Source organism: Cicer arietinum, chromosome 5, assembly GCF_000331145.2.
Source record: "Cicer arietinum cultivar CDC Frontier isolate Library 1 chromosome 5, Cicar.CDCFrontier_v2.0, whole genome shotgun sequence".
NCBI lineage: Eukaryota > Viridiplantae > Streptophyta > Magnoliopsida > Fabales > Fabaceae > Cicer > Cicer arietinum.
Window position 1 is genome coordinate 75883822 of NC_021164.2, and position 27106 is coordinate 75910927.

Sequence of the window (27106 nt, forward strand, 5' to 3'; positions counted from 1 at the left end):
ACGTTATTGCTGTACAACGTTCCTTAAGGCCAGATTGTATGGTCATCTAATCTCTACCCAACACAATTATTATCACCTATTTTATAATATATTTGCTATTTCAAAATAAAAAATTTCAACCACCAGTAGGACGTTCAAATTCAATTATGATATTAAATTTTAAATAATATATGTCTAAATATCTGAATTATTTTCGTCAAGTAGATTTGAATTTGTATAAAAAGTCATAGATGGAGAAATAATAAAATTTGATAGGAGATGGATTGAACAATATTAAAAGAATATGAATTTTGACATTAATTTAATGATGAGTAGAAATATAAAAAAATAAAAGTAAAAGAGAAAGAATAAGCAGTGTCTCTATCCGATGTCAACAGTTTTACCGTGTATGGTAGCTAGCTAGTAATCCCCATACACTTCTCTTGACTCTTTCTGTTCTTTTATTCTTCATCTTACTTCTTCTTCTTCTTCTTCTTCTTCTTTTTCTTTTTCTCTCTCTTTTTTTAATGGCTCAACTATTCAGAGACCTATCATTGGGTCATTCCAAGAGAGAATTAACACCGTCACCACCGTTAAAGATAATGCCTCCTAAACCACGCGCCGTTATCGACGATCTTCCTTCACCGCTCGGTCAACTCGCCGTTAACTTATCCGATTCGGAACTCACCCTAACCGCTTACGAGATCTTCGTAGCCGCATGCCGCACTTCTTCGGGTAAGCCGCTGAGTTCATCAGTTGCTAACTCGTCCTCGAATAATCATTCTGGTTCACCGAGTCAGAACTCGCTCGCTATTCAGCGATCTTTAACTTCTACCGCTGCTAGTAAGGTTAAGAAGGCTTTCGGTTTGAAATCTCCCGGTTCGGGTTCCAAGAAGAGTCCTGGTTCCGGTTCGGGTCAGGGAGGAAGATTGAAACGGCCGTTAACGGTTGGTGAACTCATGAGGAATCAGATGAGGGTTTCGGAAGCTATGGATTCGCGTGTCAGACGTGCGCTTCTCAGGATTTCGGCTGGACAGGTTGCTTGCTTTTTCAGAATGAAAACACTTTCGCCATTGCGCTTTGTGTTTGTTGTAATGCATGTAGAGAGTGGCGTTTGATCTGGATTTAGTATCTTTTTTTTTTTTAATTGTTTATTTCGATTTTAACGTTTGAATTCAATCTTGAATAATTGGATTCAGCTGTGTGCTTTCTTTGATCTGCTTATGGATTATTCCAATTTTGTGAGCTGAGTAGTGTTATTGTCACTTAGATCCAATGGTGAGGTTTTTATTGACTATGAACCACAGATATTGACAGGACACGTCGACACGGATACTGATTTGAGCAAATGAATTAATTGAATAAAATCAAGGTGTCAGAGTTGTGTCGGCGTCGGACAGTAGGCACACATTCGATCAGAGTGTCAGTGCTACATAGTTTGTTAAATTGTCGTTCTTAATTGTTATTGTTAGATGATAATGATGATTAGATTCGTGTTGAAATTGAAAAGGGAAAGAAAATTATTCAAGTTTTTAGTTGATTATGGGTATGCTTGTTGCTAAATTTGTGAAGTTTATTGCAGGTTGGAAGAAGGATTGAGTCTGTGGTGGTTCCGCTTGAGTTAATGCAACAACTCAAGTCTTCGGATTTTACTGATCAACAAGAGTATGATGAATGGCAGAAAAGGACCCTCAAGGTTCTTGAAGCTGGTCTTATTTTGCATCCTTACATACCTTTGGATAAATCAAACTCTGCTGGGCAGCGGTTGCGGCAGATTATTCATGCTGCTTTGGATAGGCCCATTGAAACTGGGAAGAATAATGAGTCCATGCAGGTTCTTCGTAGTGCTGTCATGTCTCTTGCGAATAGGTCGTATGATGGATCTCTCACTGATTCATGTCACTGGGCAGATGGGATTCCTCTGAATCTCCGGCTTTATGAAATGCTTCTACAATCCTGCTTTGATGTTAATGATGAATCATCGATCATTGATGATTTTGAGGAGCTAATGGAACAAATTAAGAAGACTTGGGGAATACTCGGATTGAACCAGACATATCATAATCTCTGTTTTACTTGGGTTTTATTTCATCGATTTGTTGTCACTGGCCAGATGGACTTGGAGCTGCTGTCTGATGCTGATGGCCAGCTAGCTGAAGTTGCTAAAGATGCAAAGACAACAAAAGATTCCGAATATTCCAAAATTTTGAGTTTCACATTGACTTCGATAATGGGATGGGCAGAGAAAAGGCTTCTTGCGTACCATGAAACTTTTGATCGCGGAAATGTTGAAACTATGGAGGGTATTGTCTCTGTAGGGGTAGCAGCGGCTAAGATATTGGTTGAAGATATATCTAATGAGTATCGCCGGAGGAGAAGAACTGAAGTCAATGTAGCCCGGGAAAGAATTGAAACTTACATCAGGTCATCTCTACGTACTGCCTTTGCCCAGGCAAGTTCATATTGTCTATCATTTCTTTATTACTCTTTAGTAAAAGGTGATAAATTTGATGTTTATCATCTCCTGGGATTGTAATGGTGCTTAATGTGAGATAATTGGAGTTTATTTTTAACTTTAGCTTTTAAACAGTGCTTAATGTCTATCATCTCCTGGTATGCACAGTTTTACTTATAAAAGCAGTGTGAAATTATGTTGCTATAAAACTACAGTTATGGGTGACTTTGAGTAAGTGGGAAAACTAGACATTGCATATTCATAGCACTAATTAAATTTCTTGGTCTATTAAGGCATAAAAGTTTATATGATGTCAACAGCTTATCAGGTTGTTGAGTTGTGCAAGTAAAGGGTAGTTTGATAAAAAAAAAAAAAAAAAACCTAGAAATATCCATGCAGTAGCAGCAGGTTATTTATGGGTATTATATTATGGTCTCAATAAAGTTTAAGACTTGAGTTTTTGTGTTGAATTCTTCATCTATCTGTCTCTCTCTATATCTTCTGTAAGTTGCATGTGCTGAGATATGCTTGTTTTGCTTCTGCATAGATAATGGAGAAAGCAGATTCAAGCAGGAGGGCATCAAAAAATCAGCCAAATGCTCTCCCTGTCCTTGTCATTCTTGCGAAGGATGTAGGTAGCCTGGCAGTTAATGAAAAGAAAGTGTTCAGTCCAATATTTAAGAGATGGCACCCTTTGGCAGCAGGTCTTGCTGTGGCTACCCTTCATGCATGCTATGGAAACGAATTGAAACAATTCATTTCAGGTATCACAGAATTGACCCCTGATGCTGTTCAAGTGTTAAGAGCTGCAGACCAGTTGGAGAAAGACCTTGTGCAGATAGCAGTTGAAGATTCAGTGGACAGTGATGATGGGGGCAAAGCAATAATCCGTGAGATGCCTCCATATGAGGCTGAAGGTGCAATTGCCAACCTTGTGAAAATATGGATTAAGACTAGAATAGACAGACTGAAAGACTGGGTTGATAGAAATCTGCAGCAAGAGGTTTGCATTCATCATCTTTTCTTTTGTTGCCCGTTGATGATTTTCATTGTGACTTCGTTACTAGAAAGAATGTTGGGGGGGAAATTTTATAATAGAATCAAACCCAGGGAGTCCATAAGACTATAACCAAACATTAAGTCATTGTTAAACTGTGGATTAGTGAGTTGTGTGTTGTCTTCATATCACAAGATTCTTTTAGTTGATTAGGGATAACATGTTTATTGCTGTACATGTGATTAATTTCTGTGTATTCTGGTTATGTACATCAATTGATTGCCTTTATGTTGAACTAACTTGTTTACTGCGATTTCCTAGCTTTGGAGTCCACAAGCAAATCAGGAAGGATACGCTCCATCTGCTGTTGACGTTCTGCGAGTCATAAATGAAACTCTGGATGCATTCTTTCAGCTTCCGATACCAATGCATCCTGCATTGCTTCCTGAAGTGATGCATAACCTCGATAGATGCCTTCAATATTATGTTACCAAATCCAAATCTGGCTGTGGTAAATGATGTTCAAATCGAATAATTTAGCTCTGATGTGTGGTTTATTTAATTTAACAACTGTATATGTGATGTGTTTAATAACTGTTGTTTTTCATTCTAATTTTCAGGATCACGAAATACATTTATTCCAACAATGCCGGCACTGACCAGATGCACTATTGGCTCAAAATTTCAAGGCTTTGGGAAGAAAAAAGAAAAATCTCCAAATTCTCAGAAGAGAAACTCTCAGGTTGCAACAAATGGGGATAGCTCTTTTGGGATACCACAGCTCTGTGTTCGCATGAATACTTTGCAGTGGATCCTGGGTGAATTTGATGTCCTGGAAAAAAGAATAATTACTCTTTTACGGAACTCAGAATCCGCCCGAGAAGAAGATTTTTCAAACGGATTAGCAAATAAGTTTGAGCTATCTCCAGCCGCATGTCTAGAAGGAATTCAGCAACTCTCTGAGGCTGCAGCATATCGAATTGTCTTCCATGATCTAAGCCATGTTTTTTGTGATAGTTTGTATGTTGGAGATCCATCATCTTCCAGGATTGATCCGTTTCTTCAGGAACTTGAGCGGAACTTAATGTTTATCTCAGACAATGTTCATGAAAGACTTCGCACACGTATTATTACTGATATAATGAGAGCTTCCTTTGATGGATTCTTGCTTGTATTGCTTGCTGGAGGTCCCTCTCGGGCTTTTTCCCGAAAGGACTCGCAGATAATAGAGGATGATTTCAAATTTCTGAAGGAGCTGTTTTGGGCGAACGGGGATGGTCTGCCTTCCGAAATAATAGACAAATTTGCAACTACCGTGAGGTCTATCCTTCCCCTTTTCAGGACCGACACAGAGAGCCTCATCGAACAGTTTAGACGGATAACACTTGAGACATATAAATCCTCTGCCAGGTCTAGAATTCCATTACCTCCAACTTCTGGACAGTGGAATCCATCTGAACCAAATACATTATTACGTGTTTTATGCTATAGAAATGATGAATCAGCTTCTAAGTTTCTTAAAAAGACATATGATCTCCCTAAGAAACTTTAACAACATTGAGAACCAGTTAATGGAATGACAAGCTGGAAGATGCATTCTGTTTAATTGTCTGGTTCTTCCTGTATTTAGTACAACCTTGCCCAACAGGTAATTTATTTATCTGCATTGTTGACCAAGCTTTACTTTCGAATGCGGTGCTTCCCGCAACAGTGGAAACATTGGCCAAAGGCTTGGTGCTACTGGCCAATTCTCTCGAGTCCGAAGTGTGGCAAGCATAAATGTTGGGCATGAGTATAACAGGCTTATTTGCAAAAGGTAGTTGACTATTATTTCTGATTCATTAATTTTTGGAAGATTATAGATTTCTTAGTGTGTCTTATTCTGTGTTTAGCTTCTTTTATTTATTCCTTTTACTTTTGAGATTTTTTTTCTTCTATATGTAGTAGTATATGAAAATGATATCCTGTGTTCTCATTATTCTTTTGTTAAATTCCTCTGGACTGTATTGTCCTTATTTACTAGTATGAAATGCAGTTATACGGGCATTGTATAGCCTATTTGTTGATTGAAAAAGTATATATGTCATTATTTATCATTATCAGTATGTATGCAAAGGAAGGCCGGCATTGATTGTAATTCAGGAATTTACCATTTTGTACATGCCAACTCAGTACTCTTATCATTATTACGTTATATACATATCTTTAGTTTTAAGTGAAGTGTTTGGTTTTGGGACATTTACTAACGAAGTTTCTCATTGCGAGTGATGAGAATGACTTTTCTGGTCGGTAGTGTGATGAGATGTGCCATGTGGCTACAGCTTGGACCACCTTTGGCTGCTTGATTTGATGGAAATCGCCAACTACTAATTATCTAGTCTGGCCATACTTTTGAATTATTATTGTAGATTCATTTTCTGATGGCATATGATCGGCGTGATGATTTGTTCCAATTATTTATCATCTATCTATCTATAAATTTATAAATTCATCTAATTCATTTATTATTTAATAGAATTTTAATTTAATTGTAGTTGTAGTTTCTTTATTTTTATCAATTTGTGAAATCAATCTCTATATTTTAAAATGTGATATTTTTTATTTCATTTTAATTTTTTTAACTAGCAAAAGACGATTTGATATACTTTAAATAACATGCATATAATATGATAATGTCAAATAGCATATGAAATTGCATTAAAAGCTTATAAGAATTTCACTTTCAACATTATAAATTATTTATTTTTGTAATTTAATTAACGACATGAATAATTAATACATCTACATGGTTCTATATTATGAAATTGTATTATATATAATTTAAAATATATAATTTTTTAGTTTAAAAGTCATAACGATTGACTAAAATTATCGATTTTTAAAATAGGGAGATCAAATTTATATATTGATGAAAATAGAAAGATCGAAATTGTAATTAAGTCTAAAATATTTAATTGATTGGATTCAATCAATTCATTTAAAAATATGGATGATCCAATCTATCTAACTTTTTTTCGAAATTCAGTTGATCACATATTTACAAAATACCTATCTAAAATATTATCAATATTATCCTTTATATTTTAAAATATCACTAATATTATCAAATTTTTTTACAGAAATCCTGAAAATTCATTATATTCTTTAAATAAAAAAAAATCATATTTACATCAAATTCACAACTCAAATATTCAAATAAACTCATATTTTCATCTTTAACAAGAGTAAATCTATCAAATAAAGAACTTACATCTTAAGGTTTAGGTTAGGGATTTGATTTAAAGAAGATAGAAAGAAAAATAAGATATTGTCTTGATGATTTCAAGATCAAATCTTAAAGTGTCACTTATTCATTTCATGAATTTGATATTGATGTTGTTGAAGATAAATATATTAATTTATTTAAAAATTTGAGTTATGGATTTGATGAATATATGAATTTTTTTGAAATGAATAATGAATTATTTAAGTTTTGTTTGAAGATGATGATGAATTTTTTTAGTTTATGTAGAAAAATAATAACATTGTTGATATTTTAAGACATAAAAGATCACAATGTAACTTAAAAATATATAAAGGATCAAATAAAATTGAATTGTTATTTAAAATTAAGATTACAATCAAATAGAGTATATATATATATATAGATATATAATTCTAAAAAAATATTATAATATTTATTTACGAAAAGATATTGTTATTATAAAACTATTTTCAAAATATTTATTATTATTATATTAAAACTAATAATTCTAAAAATTTTTTTATTTATTATTTTTTAAATATTGATTTAAAATTTATTATTTTAAAACTGGTTTTAGAAAATAAGTATTCTTAATTATTATTTTTACTACTAATATCTTTATTATAGTTAAAAAACAGAATTTAAATAATTATTATTTATTATTATTATAAAAGTTACTTTTATTAAAAAAAAATTAATAAAAGTAAAACTTTTTTTCTAAATTATAAAACAGCATTTAACTTTTTTTCGTTGAATTATTAATTAGTTACTTTAAACTAATAATAATAATAATAATAATAATAATAATAATAATATTAATATTAATATTAATAATAATAGTAATAATAATATTAATATTAATATTAATATAATAAATATTAATAGTAATAATAATAATATTAATATTAATATTAATAATAATAGTAATAATAAAAACTGTTTCTTAAAAATAATATAATTTTTTTAAAATATATTTAGAAACAGTAATTTTTCAGTATTTTTTAATATTTTAAAAAATAATTTTATTTTTAAAATTAATGTAAAAACAGTTTTATTAATATTTAAAAAATATATTTTTAATCAATAAATTAATTAATTTGAAAAATAATAAAAACTATTTCTTTTTGTTACAATAAAAAAACCAGTATTATTATTACTATTATTGTTGTTTTTGTAGTAGTAGATATATAATTATTATAATTAAAAAAAATGTTAAGAGGATTAAATAGATATCTATCCATTAAATGTTATAATAGATGAATCAAATTATTTTTATTTTTAATGGATGAATTGGATTGAATTTTTCTTTCAAAATTTTATATTTCTTTTTGGTGTTAACCTTTTAAAATAAAAACTCTTCTAAAAAACTTGTCTCTTTATTATTTACTCCTAAATAACAACACTTTCCAATTCTAAGAAACATAAATTAGTTTTATAAAAAAAAGTTATAATTAAATATAAAAAATTAAAAGATTAACATTTTTTTTCTATTAATAATTAAATAATAATTTTAAAAATAAAATATATATTATTAACAAATCTAATTGAAAATTATTATTTTTAATTATTATACATTAATAAAAAAAAAATTATACATAGAGAGGAAGGTAACACCATCCAAACAATTTGACTTTTTTTTTAACTTATTAGTCGGTTGTGTTTAACCACGTGGATAAAGTATGACTTATATAGTAATATTATAATGTGACAAAAGAAGAATTGATTGATCCTTGTTTATGTTATGTTAATAACAGTCTCTTAATTTCTTTCCAGTATAAAAGTAAATTATGATAATTACTCAAAATATAAACAATTGCCTTAGAAAATAATACTTACTAATCTATTAATGTTTAATCATTTAGTTACTAAATGTCAATTTTGTTTTAATTAAACCTTTTATATGAAATTTGCCTGCATAACTTTTTTATTCATATAAGCGGAACTCGGATTTAGTATCTGGAAAAGAAATTTGCTGTTTTGAAACCAAAAACATAAGAAAAATTGCTTTTAGTTTTTTGATTTTAGTCTCAAAACTATTTTAATATGAGAAAAATATTTGTGTATTGGTTTTCTCCCTTTCACATATTTTCAAATACTTATTTTTAATGGAAGACTAAAAGTGGCTTATTTACAATCAATTCTTGATTGAAGCAACATTAAATATGCAACTTGGAAAACATATTTCCTCTTTATGGCAAATAGAATGTAATCTGTGAAAAGTATCATTTATAGCATTTTGATTTATAGTTTTCTCATATATTTTTTATTGCCTTCTCTTTTCAAAGATGTATACAAATGAATTAAAAATTTCATTTGATCCCACAATATTGATATAGAAAGTTGGTAAGTGTTGCTAGACATAAAATTTCTCATTTTTTTAATGAAGGTGGTCTTGGTATTAGGTATTTGAAATATATTAATAATATATTAATGAATATTGATTTATTCTTCTTAAAGGTCGATTCTTTCGAAGACATGAACATATTAGATATCATATTGATTCTCTGATTTGGATTGAGTTCAAAACTAAACTAACTATTATATACGATGACAAGTAATATTAACTTCTGAGTCAACACTTGGTTGAACGATTTTTGATTTCTATTCTTAACATTGATGAGGACACACAATCTCATCTTTATGTCATTGTCAATTATTTCATTCAAGATACTGATGGAAAGTTCCTTCAATTCTCTTACATACTTACCCTCAACTAACTGTCTTGCTGGCCAAAACTTTATTCCTATTTTTGAATGTGAAGATCATTTTATTTGAAGATTGAACAATTCTGGAGTTTTAAGGAAGCTTATTTATTCTTTAACCCTTTAATACAACATGTTCCTTAGGATAAGGTTATCTGACATAATAACTTTCTTTCTTCGAAGTCTATCAGGTTTTAGATATTGTTGCATAACAAGATGCTTATAAATGATAATTTAATCTTTCAAGATTGTCAAATTACTTCAAGATGTGAGTTCTACAAATGTGAAACGGAGATTGACACTCATCTTTTTTGTAGCCTTCTAATTTGCTACTAAGCTTTGGTTTTGATTAAGCTCTATTTTTCACTCTCAAATTGATAGTAATTTGATTCAAAATCTTCTTATCATATGTGATAAAAGTTGTTCTCATCAATGTAGAGATGTTATTTTGATTGGTATCATATTTGTTATTGATAATATTTGGTATTACAAAAATCAAGCTCGTTTTGAAAGCAAAAATCTTGTTCTTCACACTATCATTAATAGAATCATTGTCAATGTATCTTTATCTAACAAATCCTCAAGTATATTTTTAGGGACAACTACGATGCTTCGTTGAGTTGCTTTGCTATGAATTTGAGTATTACAACTCCATTACATGATGAGTCCATGAGAGTTATAATTGTTATTGAAATAGCCTTCAAGAATGAGTGAAAGTTTATATGGATTGAATTTGACTCGCAGCAGTTGATAAATCTAACATTTAAGAATACTAACTTTGTTATTTGGTCTATTAAAAATAAATGATTTAATTGCATTGAAATGGTTAAAGGAATGAGTTTTATTATATCTCATAATTCAAGAGAAGGAAATCAATTAACAAATAAGATTATTAATTTGATACTTCGCATTGTTAATAATCATTGGTAGGATATTGTTCCTTATAATATTTTTGTTGTTTTTAATAGAAATAAGTTTACTCTTCCTAAAAATAGATTCTGTATGTATATATATTTTTACTACACTTTTTTTTTCCTTCACCTTGTTTTATGCCCCAAATGATTACTATCTTTGATTTTATAGTCCCCCAAAAACTTTTTATATTCTTTTTTTTGAATAATTATCTTAAGATGCCAACGTAATAAAAATATTAAATTAATCATACATTCTAATTAAAAAAATCATCTATTTTTATTAACTCAGTTTCTTTTATAATTAAAATCGAAGAGAGCATATCAGAATCTCAGAGAATCTATATAAATCAGTTTTAGCTCATTTACTTTAACTAATTCCAATCGAAACAAATAATTCAAAGATTAACGGAAACAATAATGGCCGAGAGCAAGTTTCAGATTCAATCATTACTACCGACATAAATTTTTTATGTATACGGACTAAACTGAAAAAGTGAAATTTTTATTTTCTCTAATTATTAAACTACATAAATAATCTTTATAATTGAAGTGTAAGTTTAATCTAATAATTTTAAAATATCGAATTTAAATTTCTTCGAAAATATTTATAAAATAGTCTTTTGTTTATTTTGATTAAAAAAATTTCTTCATAATTTGAATATTTTTATGTGAAAAAAAAAATAGTACAAGTATGATCCTTTGCTGAGGGTAAAAGATTTTAGTTTTTATTTTTGTGAACAGAATGGACTAGACCAGAACAAGAAGACGAAAAAATAAAATTAAAAAGCTTTTTTTTTTTAAAAAAAAAAAAAAAACACTCTTCTCGACCAACAAAACAAACGAGCACTAATATCTCCGTGGACAAACCACTTTTGAAAGAATTGAGTATACAAATTTCAAAATAAAATTTTATTTCATACCTTAAAATGTGTCCATAGAACATATTCTTAACATTTGCCTTCTAATAAAACCAAAGTAAAATTTGCTCATATTCTTTCCACAAAAGGGAATTCGCTTATTTTCCATTGAGTACAACTATGATTCTGTGAAATTTAAAGCTTTTATTTAGATTAAAAAAATGAGAATAGAAATTTAGTTATTTGTATAGACCACAACAACAAAAAAGTTATTTGATCGGTAAGAAATGATTAAAACAAAATAAAATAATTACACCAAAATTTGGTATCATTTTGTATAAATATTTTAAAAAATTCAGTTATTATTTAATTAAATAAAAGAATGAAAAAATTATAAATGAAATTGTTTAAATAAAAGGTAAAATTGGAATTAAAAAGTCACACCCTAACTTGTTATTCTCTTTATATATAGTTATAAATTATGATATTATGATGATAAAAATGATAAATATAATCCTTGTTTATATCAATACTAAACTCCTAATTTTCATCAAAGACAAACAAATTCCAACAATAATTTAGAAATATAGAAACTAATCCTGCTGGAGTCTAGCATACTTAACTTCAATATCTAAGATATAATCAATATTTTCTTATCAACTATCAAGAACTTGCCCATCTTACTAATTTTGAAAATGACAGTAATGTATTATGTATGAAGCAATAGAATATCTAATAATTAGAAGTCATAATAGTGTAATACATAGTACTCAAAACTCAGAATAATCAACTTGATAAATTTCAAACATGCTATCTCGATGTATCGGTACAAACAATGCTGCAGAGATATCCATTGAAGAGTTCCAGATCACAACTTTTACACTATCTTTTCTTGTTTGAGAAGAATAAATATGTATAAAATTGTGTAGTGAACTGTGTATTTTCTTATTTAAGAATCAAGTGAAGGGACAAATGGGCAAAACCAAAATGGAACCGATGAAATTAACTTTACTGCTTTGTATGTGAAAATCTTATGTTCAGAATGAGATTTATTTTGTTTCTATATATACTAATTATTATTTACCTCTGAAGATTGGAGACATTCCTTTATAATTTCTTTGATCTTTCTCTTCATTAATTTATCTTTCACACCAGCTAGCATGTCACGGTAAAACATTTCCATCCTAATTAGCTTCCTATCATCTGCTGCCTCTAACATGTTCTCCCATTCTTTTGCAATATCCAATGAATCTGAATTCCGCATCAAAACAGGAATATCTTGTTCATCAAAAGGTTTTCCAAAAATAGAACCATGAAGTATACTGGCATATTTTTCCATTATAGATAGCTTTGTTTGAAGCAGCTTCACCTCATTCATGGCCGAGGATAATTTCTCATCTGTTTCTGTTATTGCTTCGGTTTTCTTTTCTTTCACCTTATCTTGCTCATCAGAGCTCTTCAAATCCTCTTCCTTGAAATCCTTTGTTATCGGAGGCCACAGCACGATGGTGGGAACGTAACTATCCATTTCCTTACCATTCCCAAGAACTCCACTCCTTCCCCTACCCCAAGACCACACCTTATGCCCCTCCTGTGCAACAACAACAGTATGTGCAGCCCCACACGCGACTTTAACAGGACCTGGAAAAATAGGTTGATATGGCTCACATGAGATGCGAAGGGGAGAGAGGGCATCGCCACAATCTGTTTCAGCACGACTAGCGTCAGGACATAAGCCAAGACCTTTCACCATTCCCCATGACCACACATCCCCATTTGAAGAAACAACACTTGTATGAAACAAGCCACAGTCAACAGAAATAAGATATACATTTTGTGGCAATTCTTTAACGGGTGCAGGAAACAAAGCGCTTTGCGTTGTACCATGCCCGAGTTGGCCATTTTCACCAAGGCCAAAAGTCCAGCACATGCTTTCTAATGTGTCGCCGAGTTTCTTTTTGCGAGCGAGCAAAGCAGTGTGAAAGGCACCGCATGCAACCTCATCAATTGTCCAGAGAGACTCCTCGTCGGATATTTTTACTACTTCTGGATGCAGCCTGCTCTGCCTATCCCCCAACCCTAATTGGCCATGGTTGTTACAACCCCAAGAGTAGCACAGTAGATCTTCATCCTTGTGTGATTCTGTAGCACTAACCAGAGCTACAATGTGCTCGTTTCCGCATGCAACCTTGACAACAGCTCGACCATGAAAATCCCACACCGGGGTTGGAGTGAAACTGCTTACAAGAGATAGCCCTCCTTCTTTGCTTTCTCGTGGGATGTTTCCCCACATCCACAGGGTCCCACGATTATCGATAGCCAGAGACATCATTCCTCCTCCTTTGACAATACAGATCTGAGAAAGTTGAACAGAAGAAAAATATCTTAATGACATTGTCACCTTGGCTTATGTTTTAGAACAAAACTAGTGCAATTCATGTTATACCTTTAGTGATGCTTTGCCTTCTGCTTCAGATAGGTCCGTTGAAGAATCAGGGGGTTGCAACTCAAGAAACCTGCTAGTGCTAAGTAACCAAGGAACTAGGGAATCATGAGAGTCCTCTCCAGTAAGACCAAGTTGACCATCCATATAGTAGTCAAGGATGCAGATACTAGCATGTAATATAAAGTCAACAAACTTCTAGAAGTAAAAACAATCTGTAATTGAATTCAATCAAGGGACTCCAAGCATATTAAGGATACAGATATTGTAACCCCAGCACCACACAGATCCATCTTCTGTCATACACAAAGAGATTGAAGTATTAGATGGGGTTACTGAATAAACAAACCAGCCTAAGTTTATGCTAGATGCATAACACTTGAGGTGTTTCATGTATGTTTAACAAGCTAACAGCACATGAATCTAAATACATATGTATGTTGATCATAATGAGGTTAATAGATATGGTTATCAATAATTACACCATTTAGGTTTGAGTTCCCATCAAGGGAATATGATATTCAAATCCCTCTCCCTGGCTATCAAAGTCGTGCACCAAGACCAAAAAGAAACATAATAAAAAAAACTGAACATACATCTTCAATCTACTTCATTGCACTTATTGTAGAAACTTGTTTAATAGTTGCATAACAATATCATCCCCTTTTGCTTATTTTCATAAAGTTGACCTTAACCACCATTACTGCTCCAAAAATATCCTCACATGCATGTCAGACAGTTTTGAAATGTAACCAATAATAACCTAGAGTTTATCAAAACTTATGACATATCTGCAAGTTATTTTCAGCTTTTTTTGTTTTGATTATGAGAACAATTTACAGCTAATATAAAATCAGTTTGATTTTATTTAATCTTTTATTATAGAAATAACATATGCATAAGCTCCTATACGATAAAAGCTTATGCTATAACCAGTTAATTAAGCTGTTTATCCAAATAGAACAAACAATTAATGAATTGACATTAGCCTATGAACAAACAATAATTTAGCTATAAAATTAACAAAAAAAGTTTAACAGAACCTGCAAGAGCAAGACTATGATAAGCACCAGCAGCAATTCCCAATATTTGAACACTGTCTCTAGTTTCACTAGGGTTTCGAAAGTTGACCTTAACTGGAAAAGGTTCATCTTTTTGAGAACCAAGTCCAAGCCGTCCAAACATTCCTTTACCCCAAGAGTACACACTGCCATCTCCTACCACAAAATTCAAACCTCAATCAATTACAATAGAGATAGATACTTAACAAATATGCAGTGTGAGAATTCAATTTCCACAATCTGTGTTCATTTCGTTTCAGATAGACAAAAAATAGAGTTGAAGTATTACCAGTGAGAAGGAGAGTATGTGATTCACCAGCAGCGACGTCAACGATCTTTTGCGATAGGTTATCGGGGTTCCGATAAACTCCGGCGTCTTCCATTTCCTCCGACGAGAAGACACAGCCAGAACACAAGCTCTATTTCTTATTATCTGGTAGTAATAACGAACGAATCTCGTATCGTAGCACAATATTCCAAATATGTACTCATATCAAATTAACAAAAATAATTATTATATTTTGTCAAAAATTTAAATTCAATTCATTGTTTATTTATATAAAATAGTTTATAGTTTAAATAGTATTTTTTAAATTTACATCTTATTCATTTTTTACAATGTAAAAAAATTATCATATTCACTTTTACATAATTTAAAAGATAAAAAATAAAATTTGTATAATATTTTATTAAAAATAACGATTATATTAATTAAAGATCGTTGAAAATAACGATGATGATAATTAGTAATTTTGTGAGTTGAAAACTCAAATTTGTTTGCAAAATTGAATTCACCACCGCAAGCGCGAACCTTAAATGTCATTGTATCGTAGGATCCGACGGTGTAACTTTTGTTACAGCATGCAATGGGATTAACATATATTTATTTATTAAGAATCCAACAACGAAGTGCACCTAAATTTAATCTAATTGCACATGAAACATTAATCAATCGCTTAAACTCGAATATTAACAACATGATATAATTTACATATATGCTACTAGACAGTGCAAACACCCCCATCTTGCAAATCTTCCTCCTCACTAACATAAGCAGATAAGTTAACATACTTATCCTGTTCCCCTCTATTCCTCCACCTTGCTCTACAAATCACACAACTAACCGATCTTCTTCCTCTGCTTCTCTTCCACCTCACCAAACACTCTTCATGAATTCCATTCCTACAACTTTCACACGCAACCAACCTCTCTTCCTTCCCCATCTCTTCAAGACATACAGGACACGTGGCACCTTCCTCCATCTCTATTCTCTCCCTCTTTGATCCCCCTCCTTCAAAGAACACTTGGTGAAACCTCTGTCGAACAGAATATCCTGCAACTGCTTCATTCAAAGTTGGCATGTTTAGAAGCCGTTGAAGCTGGCATGGTCTTAGGTTTCTTCTACGCACGCATGCGTCCGTAGAAGATACACCTAAGACTCGAATTATAACGAATAGGATGTGTTTGCATGGTGTTGTTCGGTCGGGGCACGTGCATGAGGGTGTGGAGGATAAGATTACTGTGTACACGTTTCCGGTTGCGCCTAATATAAAGAAGGTGGAGCCGGTACGGTGGAGGAGACGGAGACGGTGACGGAGTGCTCGCACTATTCGGTCGGAAATTGGTTGGCTGTGTTTGAAACGAGAGTGTCGACGATGGTTATTATTATTTGGTGTTGAATTATTAGAATTGGAGGCAATAGACTCCATTTCAAAAACAAAAAGTTGTTTTTGTTCGAGGAACAATTTGGTGTGTGAAAAATATGTTGTTGTTGTTATTAATTGTGGTTGAGATTCTTTGTTTGGTTTTGAGGGATACGTTGGAAGAATGATGGATGAGGGAAAGGGAATTTTGTAAGGTGGAGAATTCTAATTCCATATTCAATAACTTAACTTGCAAACAAGGATTCTCCGTTGTGTTTAGTTTGTGGAATAGTGGTGAACCATGTACCACGCTTTATTGTTATAGCAAAGGTGCAAAAACCAGTAACTTATACGTATAATCCACACATTCCTTCTCATTATTTTACACCTTCTATCGCATCCAATTAAGGTTTTATTTTTCTTTTTTTTTTTTACTTTTGACCAATACATGTTTCTTTTCCAATCATGTGATATTGGAGAGTGTACTCTACTTGCAATCTTCAATTTAAATTATTGAAGACTTGCTCTTTCGTGCATTATATACTATAGGATTATACTTTTTGAGCTTAATAGTTTACACAATCATAGCAAGTGGACCGACCCCAATCTAACCCATAAATACAATTGGGCCGTTTGGACCATATCTAGTTGGGTCAGCCTATATATGACAATTCTATTTCTCATGCATTTGGCCCATTGGGCGATTGTAGTATAACTCTTTAAAAAAAATATTAAATGGTATTTTATCAAATTTAAATTATATGTCACCATGAATGAGTGTGAGTACATAAGATGGAGACTCAGATTCAACCCGAACAAAAACAAAAACATGTGTGAGTTTTATCCAATTAATTAGAAAGCGAGTGTGAGAAGTAAAATTTGCATTCAATCTATTCATTGTCATTCCTACTCAAATCTCATAAGAGCATAAATTTAAATCATATGATTGATGTGAGGACTTCAACAGTAAATAACATATTAATAATTTATAATAATAATAATAATAAAAGAATAATATACTAGTAAAAATATATTTTAACAAAAAAAGTTTTAAATATCTGAATAAATCTTTAAAAGAATCATGATATGTTAGTGAAAATATATTATAAATATAGTAAAAAAAAAGTGTTTTACAAAAAAATAAAAAATAAAATGAAGAAAAAAAACACCGTAAAATAATTTTATATATGCAATATCCATTATACTAAAAAAACACTATGAAAACATATACCTCTATTTTTTATTTATGTACAATTTAAAATAAATAAATAATATTTACACCGTCAATTTATTATAACTGTTTATCTTTAAAATTATTGTATAAATAAATTGTGATATGTCTGGCGTGCAAATTTTTTATACCGATACACATGCAATTAAACTCCAAGTACTGATTCTCATTTCGTTTTGGACATGTTTTAGTTACCAAAGCGGACACGAGTGAGTAAACTTGGTTCATCTCTCAACATCTATCTGTTTTATCCTCTCACGCTGCGGATACGAGGAAATAGGAATATAGCAGTTCAACTTCAATTTTTTAACCTTTTTGTTTTTTGTGATAAAATAATTCAACCTTTGCCCATTGTGTTAACACCCAATGTTCTCCAACCTAAAATCAAGGGAACAGGTTAGTTTATGTCTTTCAAATTGACATTCTTTTCAATTCTTTAAACTGTCTACTTTTTCATAATTACCGAATAACAATTCAATGTTTAGGGAAACCCAACTATTTTATTTTAATGTTTGTATGTAAATTTGCAGCATCAACAAAAGCAAAAGGGAGAATGGTTATCAGGAAGTTTCAAGCCAGAGAATTTCATTCCAGGTCTTGTCATAGGTTTCATTTGTGGTTTATTGATAGATTTATCAAAGCCAACTAGAAATCACTTGTCCAAGAAAATTTTCTCATCTACAAAGCATCAACACCAACTCTCACTCTCAAGTAATGATGATCAAGACCTTAAATTGGTTTGTTCATTTCATCGTCACTTACTCATACTATGGGTTTTTTTTAGTTTAACACTTTAACTACAAATAGTTATAGTCATTCATTGCCCTTTATTATTCTCTTTTAAACTATGTTAAGAGTCTCACAATGGATGAGATAAGGTCGTGGCAGGTAGTCCTAACTCTGTTGTTGGCTCATTTAGAAGGAAACTTTTGTCTAAACATCTCATTTCATGATTGCATTCATATGGCTTAAATTTCAACAAATTTCTCTGCACCCTTTTCTTTTAAACTTTATAATCAAATGAACTGTTTGATAATTTTTTTGCTGTTAATGCTTTATAAGAGCTACATTGAACAAAGCACAAGCTGATGCTTTTTTTTACTATCTTTTTGAAAAATGATTTGAAACACAGCATAATGTATATATAAATAAAACACTGCATACTGTAGTTTAATACTTTAATTAAACTCCTGTTCTGTTTTACAAGTGTTATGGGGAGGTAAATAGGTTTAAGGTGCATTCCTTATGAATTTCTTTTGCTGGACGTTGAGAAATTTCTGATTTCAACTGTAAAATGTTTGTGACAGATTCTGGTTGTCAGGCAAGACCTAAAGATGAAATCCGGAAAGATTGCGTCTCAATGTGCTCGTAAGATATGAAACTATTGTTCATATTCTGGATCTGTTCTTTATCTCAAATTGTCTAAAAAGTCACTTTTTTTTTTCACCCATTACAAATTTCTTTATTTGCACTTTCCATCCTTTTCTGTTTACTAGTCTGTGCCTTTACATTCATCTGTTTTTCTTGGCAGATGCTGCCACTGGCATGTATGCTGAATTAATGCGAAGGTACTTATAAATAACTCTTACTACCAATCTACCGCTAACATCGCTTTCATGAAAAATCAAGAGCACAAGTAGTTTAATGTAATGTTTAAAAGATTACTTTATAGTGTGAGCTTTCAAGCCAATTTTTGGAAGCACTGCGATGGCCGTTTTGCTTTTGGCTATTCATATAATCCAGTTTTGCGTGACTTGGTTGTCCTCTTTTCCTGTGAGTTGGAGGGAGGGGGTGTTCTTTGTTAACACTTTATGATACAGATTGCAGAATTGAATATATTAAAGGAAATAATTTCCTTTATCTCTAAAGCAAAAGGCAAATGAAAGATTGTATGTTTAGTTTTGATTGAAGTTTCATAGAATCATAATGAACATGAAGATGATGATGATTCAACATGAATCATTTTGCTATGCTTCACAGTTATCCTTTATTGGCAAATAAACTCTACCATTGAATATGTTTGCAGTGACCGGTCTCTTTTAAGACAATGGGAACAGTGTGGCCAGCCCAAAATTGTTGTAACTTGCAGAAACCAACAAGAAATGTAAGTGGATGATTTTATTCTGAGTACTATAAATACACTCCTGGTTCAAATACCTACATCCTGAACTGGCTTTTAATCAGGAATAAGCTAAAGGAAGCAGCTGAGAGTATTGGCCTCCCCACGTTTGTTGTCGCTGATGCAGGACGAACACAGGTAATGCTTGAGTTTATGGAGAAAGACACCATTGTGCCATTGATCCAATTCCAGAGTTTTAGTAGGATATTCAATAAAACTACTTATTTTCTTTTTGTTAATATCTATGTAGCACCAACACTTCATGTTGAAGGCGTGTCTTAGTGTGCAATCACTTCTATTTTATCAAGTTATTACGATGTCTACCTACATGTTACATGTCAGTGTTGGTGTCATGTGCGTTAGTGTTTCTTAGGTTCATAATATCTATTCTCTTAACTAGTATCTATAATTTTCAGGTTTCGGCAGGATCGAAGACTGTTCTTGCTGTTGGACCTGGTCAGCGCTTTGTGTTGCTTTGTTCTTGACTTGGTTTATGTTGCTTATATTTCATGTATTACCAAGAACATCAAAACACGTATGTATGACAAAATATTTGAATGTTATTCACTTTGATTTGTTTCAGGGCCAAAAGCATCTGTGGATTCGGTGACTGGGAGGTTGGCTCTGCTTTGACATCATTCAAGAAACAAGCCATGATATGAAAAATCAGCAAGCCATGCATTATTCAGACTGTATTTTTAGTATCTGCTTACTAGGGATGAATAAAGCATTCTATTTTTTGATCTGTTGTGTTAGATATAATGTTCCTTATACAAACAAAGCAGTGATTAGTCAATGTGAGTAACTATAAGCTCTTTGGAAAGTTGAAGTATTGAGAAAATTTGATAAGAAAATGAGACAATATTACACAACCAAGTGGTGTAATTCCATGTTTCTCTCTAATTAAGTTACACAATATCTTATAATTTCGCAGTTGCATGTCGGTCTTCGCAATTGTAACTCTTTCTCCTTTAACTTCGACTTTTCCTCCTTCAAGTTGTTCTTGTTCATCCTTAACCCAAACTCTCTTCATCTTCAACTGATTCTCCTTTAACTTTTGTATTATTGGAAAAAATTTAAATTTTACATTGATAAAAGATAGAGTTCTATAATAATTTATAAAGAATGACATTTCTCATCTTACAAGTCGGTTTTGTAAGGATGAATTAGATTCAATATAAAATTTAAGATTAATTTTCGACTTGAACTCAGTTGTTTTGTTTGTTTTTGGATATCTCTTTCTTCTACGCATAGTGGAGCTGTTGTTGCATTAGCTTCTCTATTGTCAACTACATGTTTAGATCTTCTTTGAATTCATGACTTTCCAATCAAGATTTGAATTTTTCTCTAGAATTTGAAGAGTTTTAATTTTGAGATAATTTGATAAAATTATATATGTATAGTTTGCTCCATAGCATGTTTGAATTAGGACTAGTTTGATAAATACCATTACATTACATATAATTCAATAATTAAAGTTATATTGAGTCAAAAATATTCAAAATACAAATAAGAGTTTAATGTAGATATGATGTAAACTCTAATAATTTAGTCTAATGTTAAAAAGATTCAAAATACAAAATAAGAGTTTAATGTAGATATGATGTAAACTCTAATAATTTGGTCTAATGTTAAAAAGATAAATATTAAATTGGTAGGATACGAAAGGTCTAAATATCTTCTCTAAAAAAAGTCTGGATACTATCACATAAATCTATTTTATATCTGCAATTAAATGATAATCATAAAATGTTTAAATTGTCATTTTAAACTAGTCAACAAATATTTTTTTGAAAGTAATAGAAATAAAAAAGATTAGATAAATCCTCAGATATATTTAAAAAAATAACAAAATTGTATACATTAGTTAAAAAAAAAAAATAGTACTACAGTTTTTTTTGACTGAATAAAATGTATACACCGTTTATATGTATATATATAAAAGAAATGAAATGATTATAGCTGTGTCCAAAAAGAGAATTATTATTTATTTAAGTTTAATTAAAAAAGAAAAGGACAAAAAGAACGAAAAACCTCTCCTTTTGTGTTGTTGAAAAACCCTAGCTCAGGTGTGTGTGAATTTTTCGGTGGCGGTGATTTCTCCAATGGCTTCTCGTTATAGATCATTTTCTCAACCAGCATTCTCCCTAATTAAATCCACCATTTCCAAGCCCAAATCCTCACCCTTTCTCCTCAAAACTCGTACTTCCGTCACCGTCAGGCATGTTTTCCTCATCTGATCTCTTCATTTTTAAGTTTATTTTAACGGAATATTAACTGTCACTGTTACCGTTCCCCGTTCAGGTCAGTTGCGGAGCTTGGTTGCGTGCAGTCGCTACTTCCATTGCACTCGGCGGTTTCTTCAGCGCGCCTCACTTCTTGCCTCGGCATCGATTCAAGGAGTTCAAAGTCTTTGTCTCAGGGTATGCTTTGCAGTGCCGACCCCGGAGTTTGATTTATCCGATACTTTTTATCTCCTTTCTTATCTGTAAGCAAATTGCAACTTTCACTCAATACAAAATGAATTTAAACTGGTTTTGTTTTTTAGATGAATCATTATTCAATTTTATTTTCACTTGAAAATTCTTCACCAATGTCACGTCTTCCATTATTGAATTTGTTTTCAAATTATTAAATATTAGCCGTGTATTTGTGTGATTTGGTAGGTTAAACTCGTGTTTATTTTCTGGTGAAAAATACTGATTTGAATTATTTGATTTTGCAAAATTGATTTTAGTTAAAAGTGAGTTCAATGTAAAGTGGTTTATGTTTGGATATGTTCATGTAAATGTGAGTTGAATAATAAAATTAAAGGGTAAATATCACATTTGAAGTCAAAAGCTACAAATCCTAACTTTAAGTTAGAAACAATTTCAGAGGCAAAATCAACTTCAATCGACATCCCTCAAACATCTCAAAACCAATATTATGTGTTTGGAATCACATTTGTGTTTCACAACCGTGGAACCAAATACACTAATTAAAGCAATTATGTGAGAGCCTCATGGAGGCTGGAGCTGAGTAGGTGTAAGGGATGATATTCAAGTTTGTTGGTGATTAATAGGATAACTAAGCATTGATGAGTGAAATTTGTTTTAGAATCTTTTGAATGTTACTCTTGTTAAATTGTACATCATCAAAAAGAGAGATGACGAGTTGCACATGCTATTCTGCTTTTCCAATTTTCTGTTTCCAATGGTTGCTGAGGAGAAGTGAAAACAGATTTGCTTTTTTAGAGTACTTCCTTGACTTATAAACCTAGATCACTCAGCTAGAGCAGAGTGGTACTACTTTTGATTTGATTATAAGGGAATATTTCAAAATCCTAAATAATATAATTATCATCCGATCCATAAAACATTTGTAGTTCATTAAACATCCCAGAGTCTCAAAGCCTGTTTATTTTTCTTTGATATTTTGCAGTGTACGGTTTTTTTTATAAGTTGCTTTATTTTTTACTGTTAACCTCTATAAGAATACAATTTAGGTTGGGGATGGCCACAGTACTGTTTTAATCCATTTGGAAGGACCATGACTTAGTCAATTAGGCATTGTGAACAACTGTTAGTTAAACGAGAGTAATTATGGAGTTCTATTGTGCTTGTAAAAAATTAGCATCAATGATATTAGTATTGAGAAGACAATTTTCCAACCTTAGAAATTGTGATGGTTTGTTCTGTGTCCTGAAGATCCTTTTAATTCTGTAATTTTCCAACCTTAGAAAGTATTCATCTCTTACATTATAATTGAAGAATAATCCTTATATATTGAAGCCTATGTTGTCAGTCTCAGATAGCAGCGCAAAGCGCCGAACCCTAAAAATGGGATTGTGGCTATTGCAAAGGCCAAAAACAGTATACAAACTAAACATATTATACAAACAGTATATAAAACTACTGAAAAAAAATAACAAAATACACAACTAAAGGGATAATCATTCTTAATAACCAAAATTCAACATCAAAATCAAGTTCTAATAGTAATTGTAATCCACAAAACAGAGAAGAGAGCAGATGAAACAAAGAAGACAAAACAGAGTCACAAAAACAACGAAAACAACAGAGCAAGAACATAATGATGCTGAATGAAGAAAAGAACAAAAACGACATAGCAAGAACGAAACAGAAGAACGGAAACGGTTTCTTTTTCACGATGCTGAACCAACCCATTTGTAGGTTTATAATAATAAAAAATCAGCGTTTATGTGAGTGCGATGAAGAATAAAAAAATAAAAATAAAAAACCTCTGTTTTTGAAAAAGCCCTAGAGCAGGTTGGGCTGGGATAGCATGTCGCGATGATAAGGGATTTGTGGCCAGGAGCGCTGCTACTGTCGAACGCATTTTTCTGGTTGGTGGCGTCACGGCCAGCCCTTCCACTGCACTAGGATAGCGGGATCGTGCCGGGATTGACAACATAGATTGAAGCTCTGTGTTGTTTGTACTTATAATGTTGAATGTCTGTTCACTTTTTTCTGCCTCTAGATGACATCTATGTTTTGCTTGTAATTCATTTGTTTCATCTAAGTGGTTAGGCAAATGATCTGTAGTTTTTTGCAGTTTTCTACTAAAAACCAAAAGACATAACAGTATAACACTACATTTATATATTCCTGCTTAATTCACACCACTACTTCAGATGCTTGGTGACAAATGTTTTTGTTTTCAATTACATTGAATCTTTTTACATGTTCATTATAGTTGTCGTGATTTGACTTTGTAGTCTTGTTGTGCCATGTATTATTGCCTGTTATAACCATGGCAACGTGCTTTGCATCGTCAGTCTCTTGCCTGAGAAACTCTTTAGGCGTTAGCTAGTGCTTATATAATGTTTGTTTGTTTAAAACTTCCTCAGAAATGGGACTTGGCACACCACGATAAGAGATTTGGAAGACTGGTGGTGTTTGATGGACTAGAGTCATCATCGTTCACTTTGCTAGGATGCCCTTTTGTTAATTATTTTGAAGTTTTTTGACAGATCATTGTAACAGGTATATAATTGGAAGGATCTTTCCATCTTCTACTTACAATTTCTGAATTTCAATGATTTCTTATAATTTTTTTTTACCATTTCACTGTTACTTGTTAGTTGTTTCCAAATTCAAACTTTGCCGCCAGGACTTGGTGAATAAAATCAAAGTTTCACTGATTCAACTTGTTATCATGTCTACACTTGGATACTAATGAATATGTTAGCTACTCTTATCTTGAAAGTTTTACTAATGACTCAATACTGAAAGTTCAACCTCCAATATGGAAAGTTCAACCCCCAATCCTGAACCTTGCCTTTGTTTCCAACTGAGAAGTTTTATTAATTACCCTATTATGAGGTAGTGACGGTTATAACTCCAACTCAAATTGGACGAAAGTGGCTGCTACTCGATCAATATTTATAATAGGATGAAATTAATCTCGTGAAATTCTTGGACAATTTACCTGATAAGTGTTTTTATTTCTCTCTATCAAAATTTTGATTGTCGTTATTCAATTATAATTATCTAAAGGAAAATGGTTGTGTTGATAAAAATAGTTTTTATTGTACTAGTTATTTATTATTTTTCAAAATCTTTGAAATATCGGGTTGAATATATGAGCCAACATTTTTTGACGGTAGACCAAATTCCGTTAAGATAAATGAGAAGGTTACAATGAGTTAGTGGCGGGGCATTTCCCTCACACATCACCACAATAAAGCGTAGTTGCATGAAAAATTAAGAGTGTAGTGCTTAAACCATATCTGAAGTCTAATAACTAAATTAATCTCTTTCAAACACGGACAGTGGCTAACGAAAAAGATGGATCAACAATATTTAAATATATCCAATTACAAATATATTTTTTGATTTCTGCGGGCACAAATTGATTATCCGTGGTCAGGTGCTTTGTCAAATTCTTCTCATGTTTAGAATCCATTTGAAAGGTAGAAAGATAACTCAAAAAGGGTGGTTGTGCCAACACCATCGTTAGACAACAAGCTATTCCAAACATCCCAACCAAGTTCATGATTTCTAACAAAAGTCAGGGATACACACTAAACATAAATCCAAGACACAAAACAGAACACAATACAATAAACCCACAAGATTCCTAACAAATAAACAAACAAAATAACTTGATTCAAAAACAAACAAATAGAACATAATAATGTGAGCTTTATTTTGATTGTCAAACAGCATTCACCTAGTGTGAGTGACATACTCTTCAATAATATTTATAAATAGTACTTCTCACTTTTATATTTTACCCTCTTGATTGGGACTGGGACTGGGACTGGGACTAGGTATGACAAGTAGTGTTGTTGGTGTGAATTTGCCCTTTTTTCGCAAAAAACTCATCTGACTTCTAATTTTCATTGAGTTTTAGATATGTTTTCCCGCCTATTCTGCTATTATACAAAATAATAATATTAAAATAAAGAAATATATTTATTATAATAACACAATAAAATGATCATTATTAAACAATAATAAATAATATCATAATTACAGTTTTATTACTGATAAAATTTTAAAAACTTAAAGTACATAAAAAGTAAATAAATTAAATGAGTATATGAATATAAAGAAAAAGTAAAATAAACCTCTGAATCTTTGATTAGTTGGGCTCGCTGTGGGCATAAATTCGGGTATCAGCTTGCCCAACTTGTTCCTAATGCTACATACATTGAGGTGATTGCTCTTCCATATTTACTTTTTTTTATTGACTTTTTACCTAATCTTGATTTTCGATAATATAAATAGACTAAAATATACTATCAAATACTAATTTGTGATAATATATTTGAGAGCGGATGAATAAATGCGGAAAACAGATAAACAATTTTTTACATAAATTAGCATTTTCAAGCCTATAAATTGAAGCACGTAAACTTTTCATGAACATGGAAAACATTTGAATTCCCTATGCACATTAGTTCATTCAATTGTCACAGACGTTGAGAATTTTGCATATTTAAATGCCTTATGGCATGTATTCAAAATCTTAATATTGTAATTTTAGAAGTGTATGTTTGATTATTACATGTTAAATTACATCTGCGGTCTCTTAACTTAATTTTAGGTAACGTTTTAGTCTTTTATATTTTTTTTTCTGAGTTGGTCCTTTATTTTAATTTTAAGTGACAATTTGATATTTTATGTTTTAAAATGTCAACAATGTTGTCCTTTTTTTTTACAAAAATTCAAAAACATCATCAAATTTTTCAGACAAAACCCATAAAATTCATTATCATCTTCAATAAAATACAAATTTAATCAAATTCATAACTTAAATCTTGAAATAAACTCATATTTTCATTCTTTATTTGATGTTGTTGGAGATGAAAATATGAGTGTATTTGAATATTTGAGTTATGGATTTGATAAAATTTGCATTGTATTGAAGATGATTATAAATTTTATGGGTTTTGGTTGAAAATTTTGATAATTTTTTTGAATTTTTGTATAAAAAAAAGATAACATTGTT

At 31.4% G+C, this 27106-nt stretch overlaps 5 protein-coding genes across 8 annotated transcripts; 3 read left to right on the forward strand and 2 right to left on the reverse strand.

The window, feature by feature from the left end:
* The first annotated feature begins 382 nt into the window (after positions 1 to 382).
* Positions 383 to 5646, forward strand: LOC101497624 (protein unc-13 homolog). The gene is made up of 5 exons (XM_004501099.3): positions 383 to 1016; positions 1562 to 2431; positions 2982 to 3437; positions 3753 to 3942; positions 4052 to 5646. The coding sequence occupies exons 1-5, from the start codon at positions 507 to 509 to the stop codon at positions 4981 to 4983; spliced, it is 2958 nt and encodes a 985-aa protein (XP_004501156.1). The 5' UTR covers positions 383 to 506; the 3' UTR covers positions 4984 to 5646.
* A 6259-nt stretch (positions 5647 to 11905) lies between these two features.
* Positions 11906 to 15125, reverse strand: LOC101496660 (ultraviolet-B receptor UVR8). Of its 3 annotated transcripts, none has more exons than XM_027335090.2 (5): positions 14942 to 15125; positions 14635 to 14805; positions 13852 to 13887; positions 13595 to 13734; positions 11906 to 13504 (listed from the first exon to the last, which is right to left on the reverse strand). In XM_027335090.2, exons 1-5 carry the CDS (start codon positions 15033 to 15035, stop codon positions 12218 to 12220), a joined length of 1728 nt encoding a protein of 575 aa, XP_027190891.1. In that variant the 5' UTR covers positions 15036 to 15125; the 3' UTR covers positions 11906 to 12217. The 3 variants fall into 3 exon arrangements, with proteins under 3 accessions (XP_027190891.1, XP_027190890.1, XP_027190892.1); XM_027335089.2 differs by having other exon boundaries at positions 14635 to 14808; positions 14942 to 15124; XM_027335091.2 differs by lacking the exon at positions 14942 to 15125 and having other exon boundaries at positions 13595 to 13760; positions 14635 to 14712.
* A 394-nt stretch (positions 15126 to 15519) lies between these two features.
* Positions 15520 to 16581, reverse strand: LOC101496333 (uncharacterized). The gene has a single exon (XM_004501094.4). The coding sequence runs from the start codon at positions 16359 to 16361 to the stop codon at positions 15654 to 15656; it is 708 nt and encodes a 235-aa protein (XP_004501151.1). The 5' UTR covers positions 16362 to 16581; the 3' UTR covers positions 15520 to 15653.
* Positions 16582 to 17682: 1101 nt separating this feature from the next.
* On the forward strand, positions 17683 to 20517 carry LOC101495889 (uncharacterized). Its single transcript, XM_004501093.4, has 8 exons — positions 17683 to 17922; positions 18057 to 18263; positions 18834 to 18894; positions 19058 to 19094; positions 19553 to 19630; positions 19711 to 19783; positions 20062 to 20101; positions 20229 to 20517. Exons 1-8 carry the CDS (start codon positions 17893 to 17895, stop codon positions 20276 to 20278), a joined length of 576 nt encoding a protein of 191 aa, XP_004501150.1. The 5' UTR covers positions 17683 to 17892; the 3' UTR covers positions 20279 to 20517.
* A 1116-nt stretch (positions 20518 to 21633) lies between these two features.
* On the forward strand, positions 21634 to 24796 carry LOC101495343 (protein NONRESPONDING TO OXYLIPINS 2, mitochondrial). 2 transcript variants are annotated; one of them, XM_004501092.4, is made up of 3 exons: positions 21634 to 21866; positions 21950 to 22068; positions 24498 to 24796. In XM_004501092.4, exons 1-3 carry the CDS (start codon positions 21751 to 21753, stop codon positions 24521 to 24523), a joined length of 261 nt encoding a protein of 86 aa, XP_004501149.1. In that variant the 5' UTR covers positions 21634 to 21750; the 3' UTR covers positions 24524 to 24796. The 2 variants fall into 2 exon arrangements, with proteins under 2 accessions (XP_004501149.1, XP_004501148.1); XM_004501091.4 differs by having other exon boundaries at positions 21639 to 21866; positions 21950 to 22133.
* Positions 24797 to 27106: the final 2310 nt, after the last annotated feature.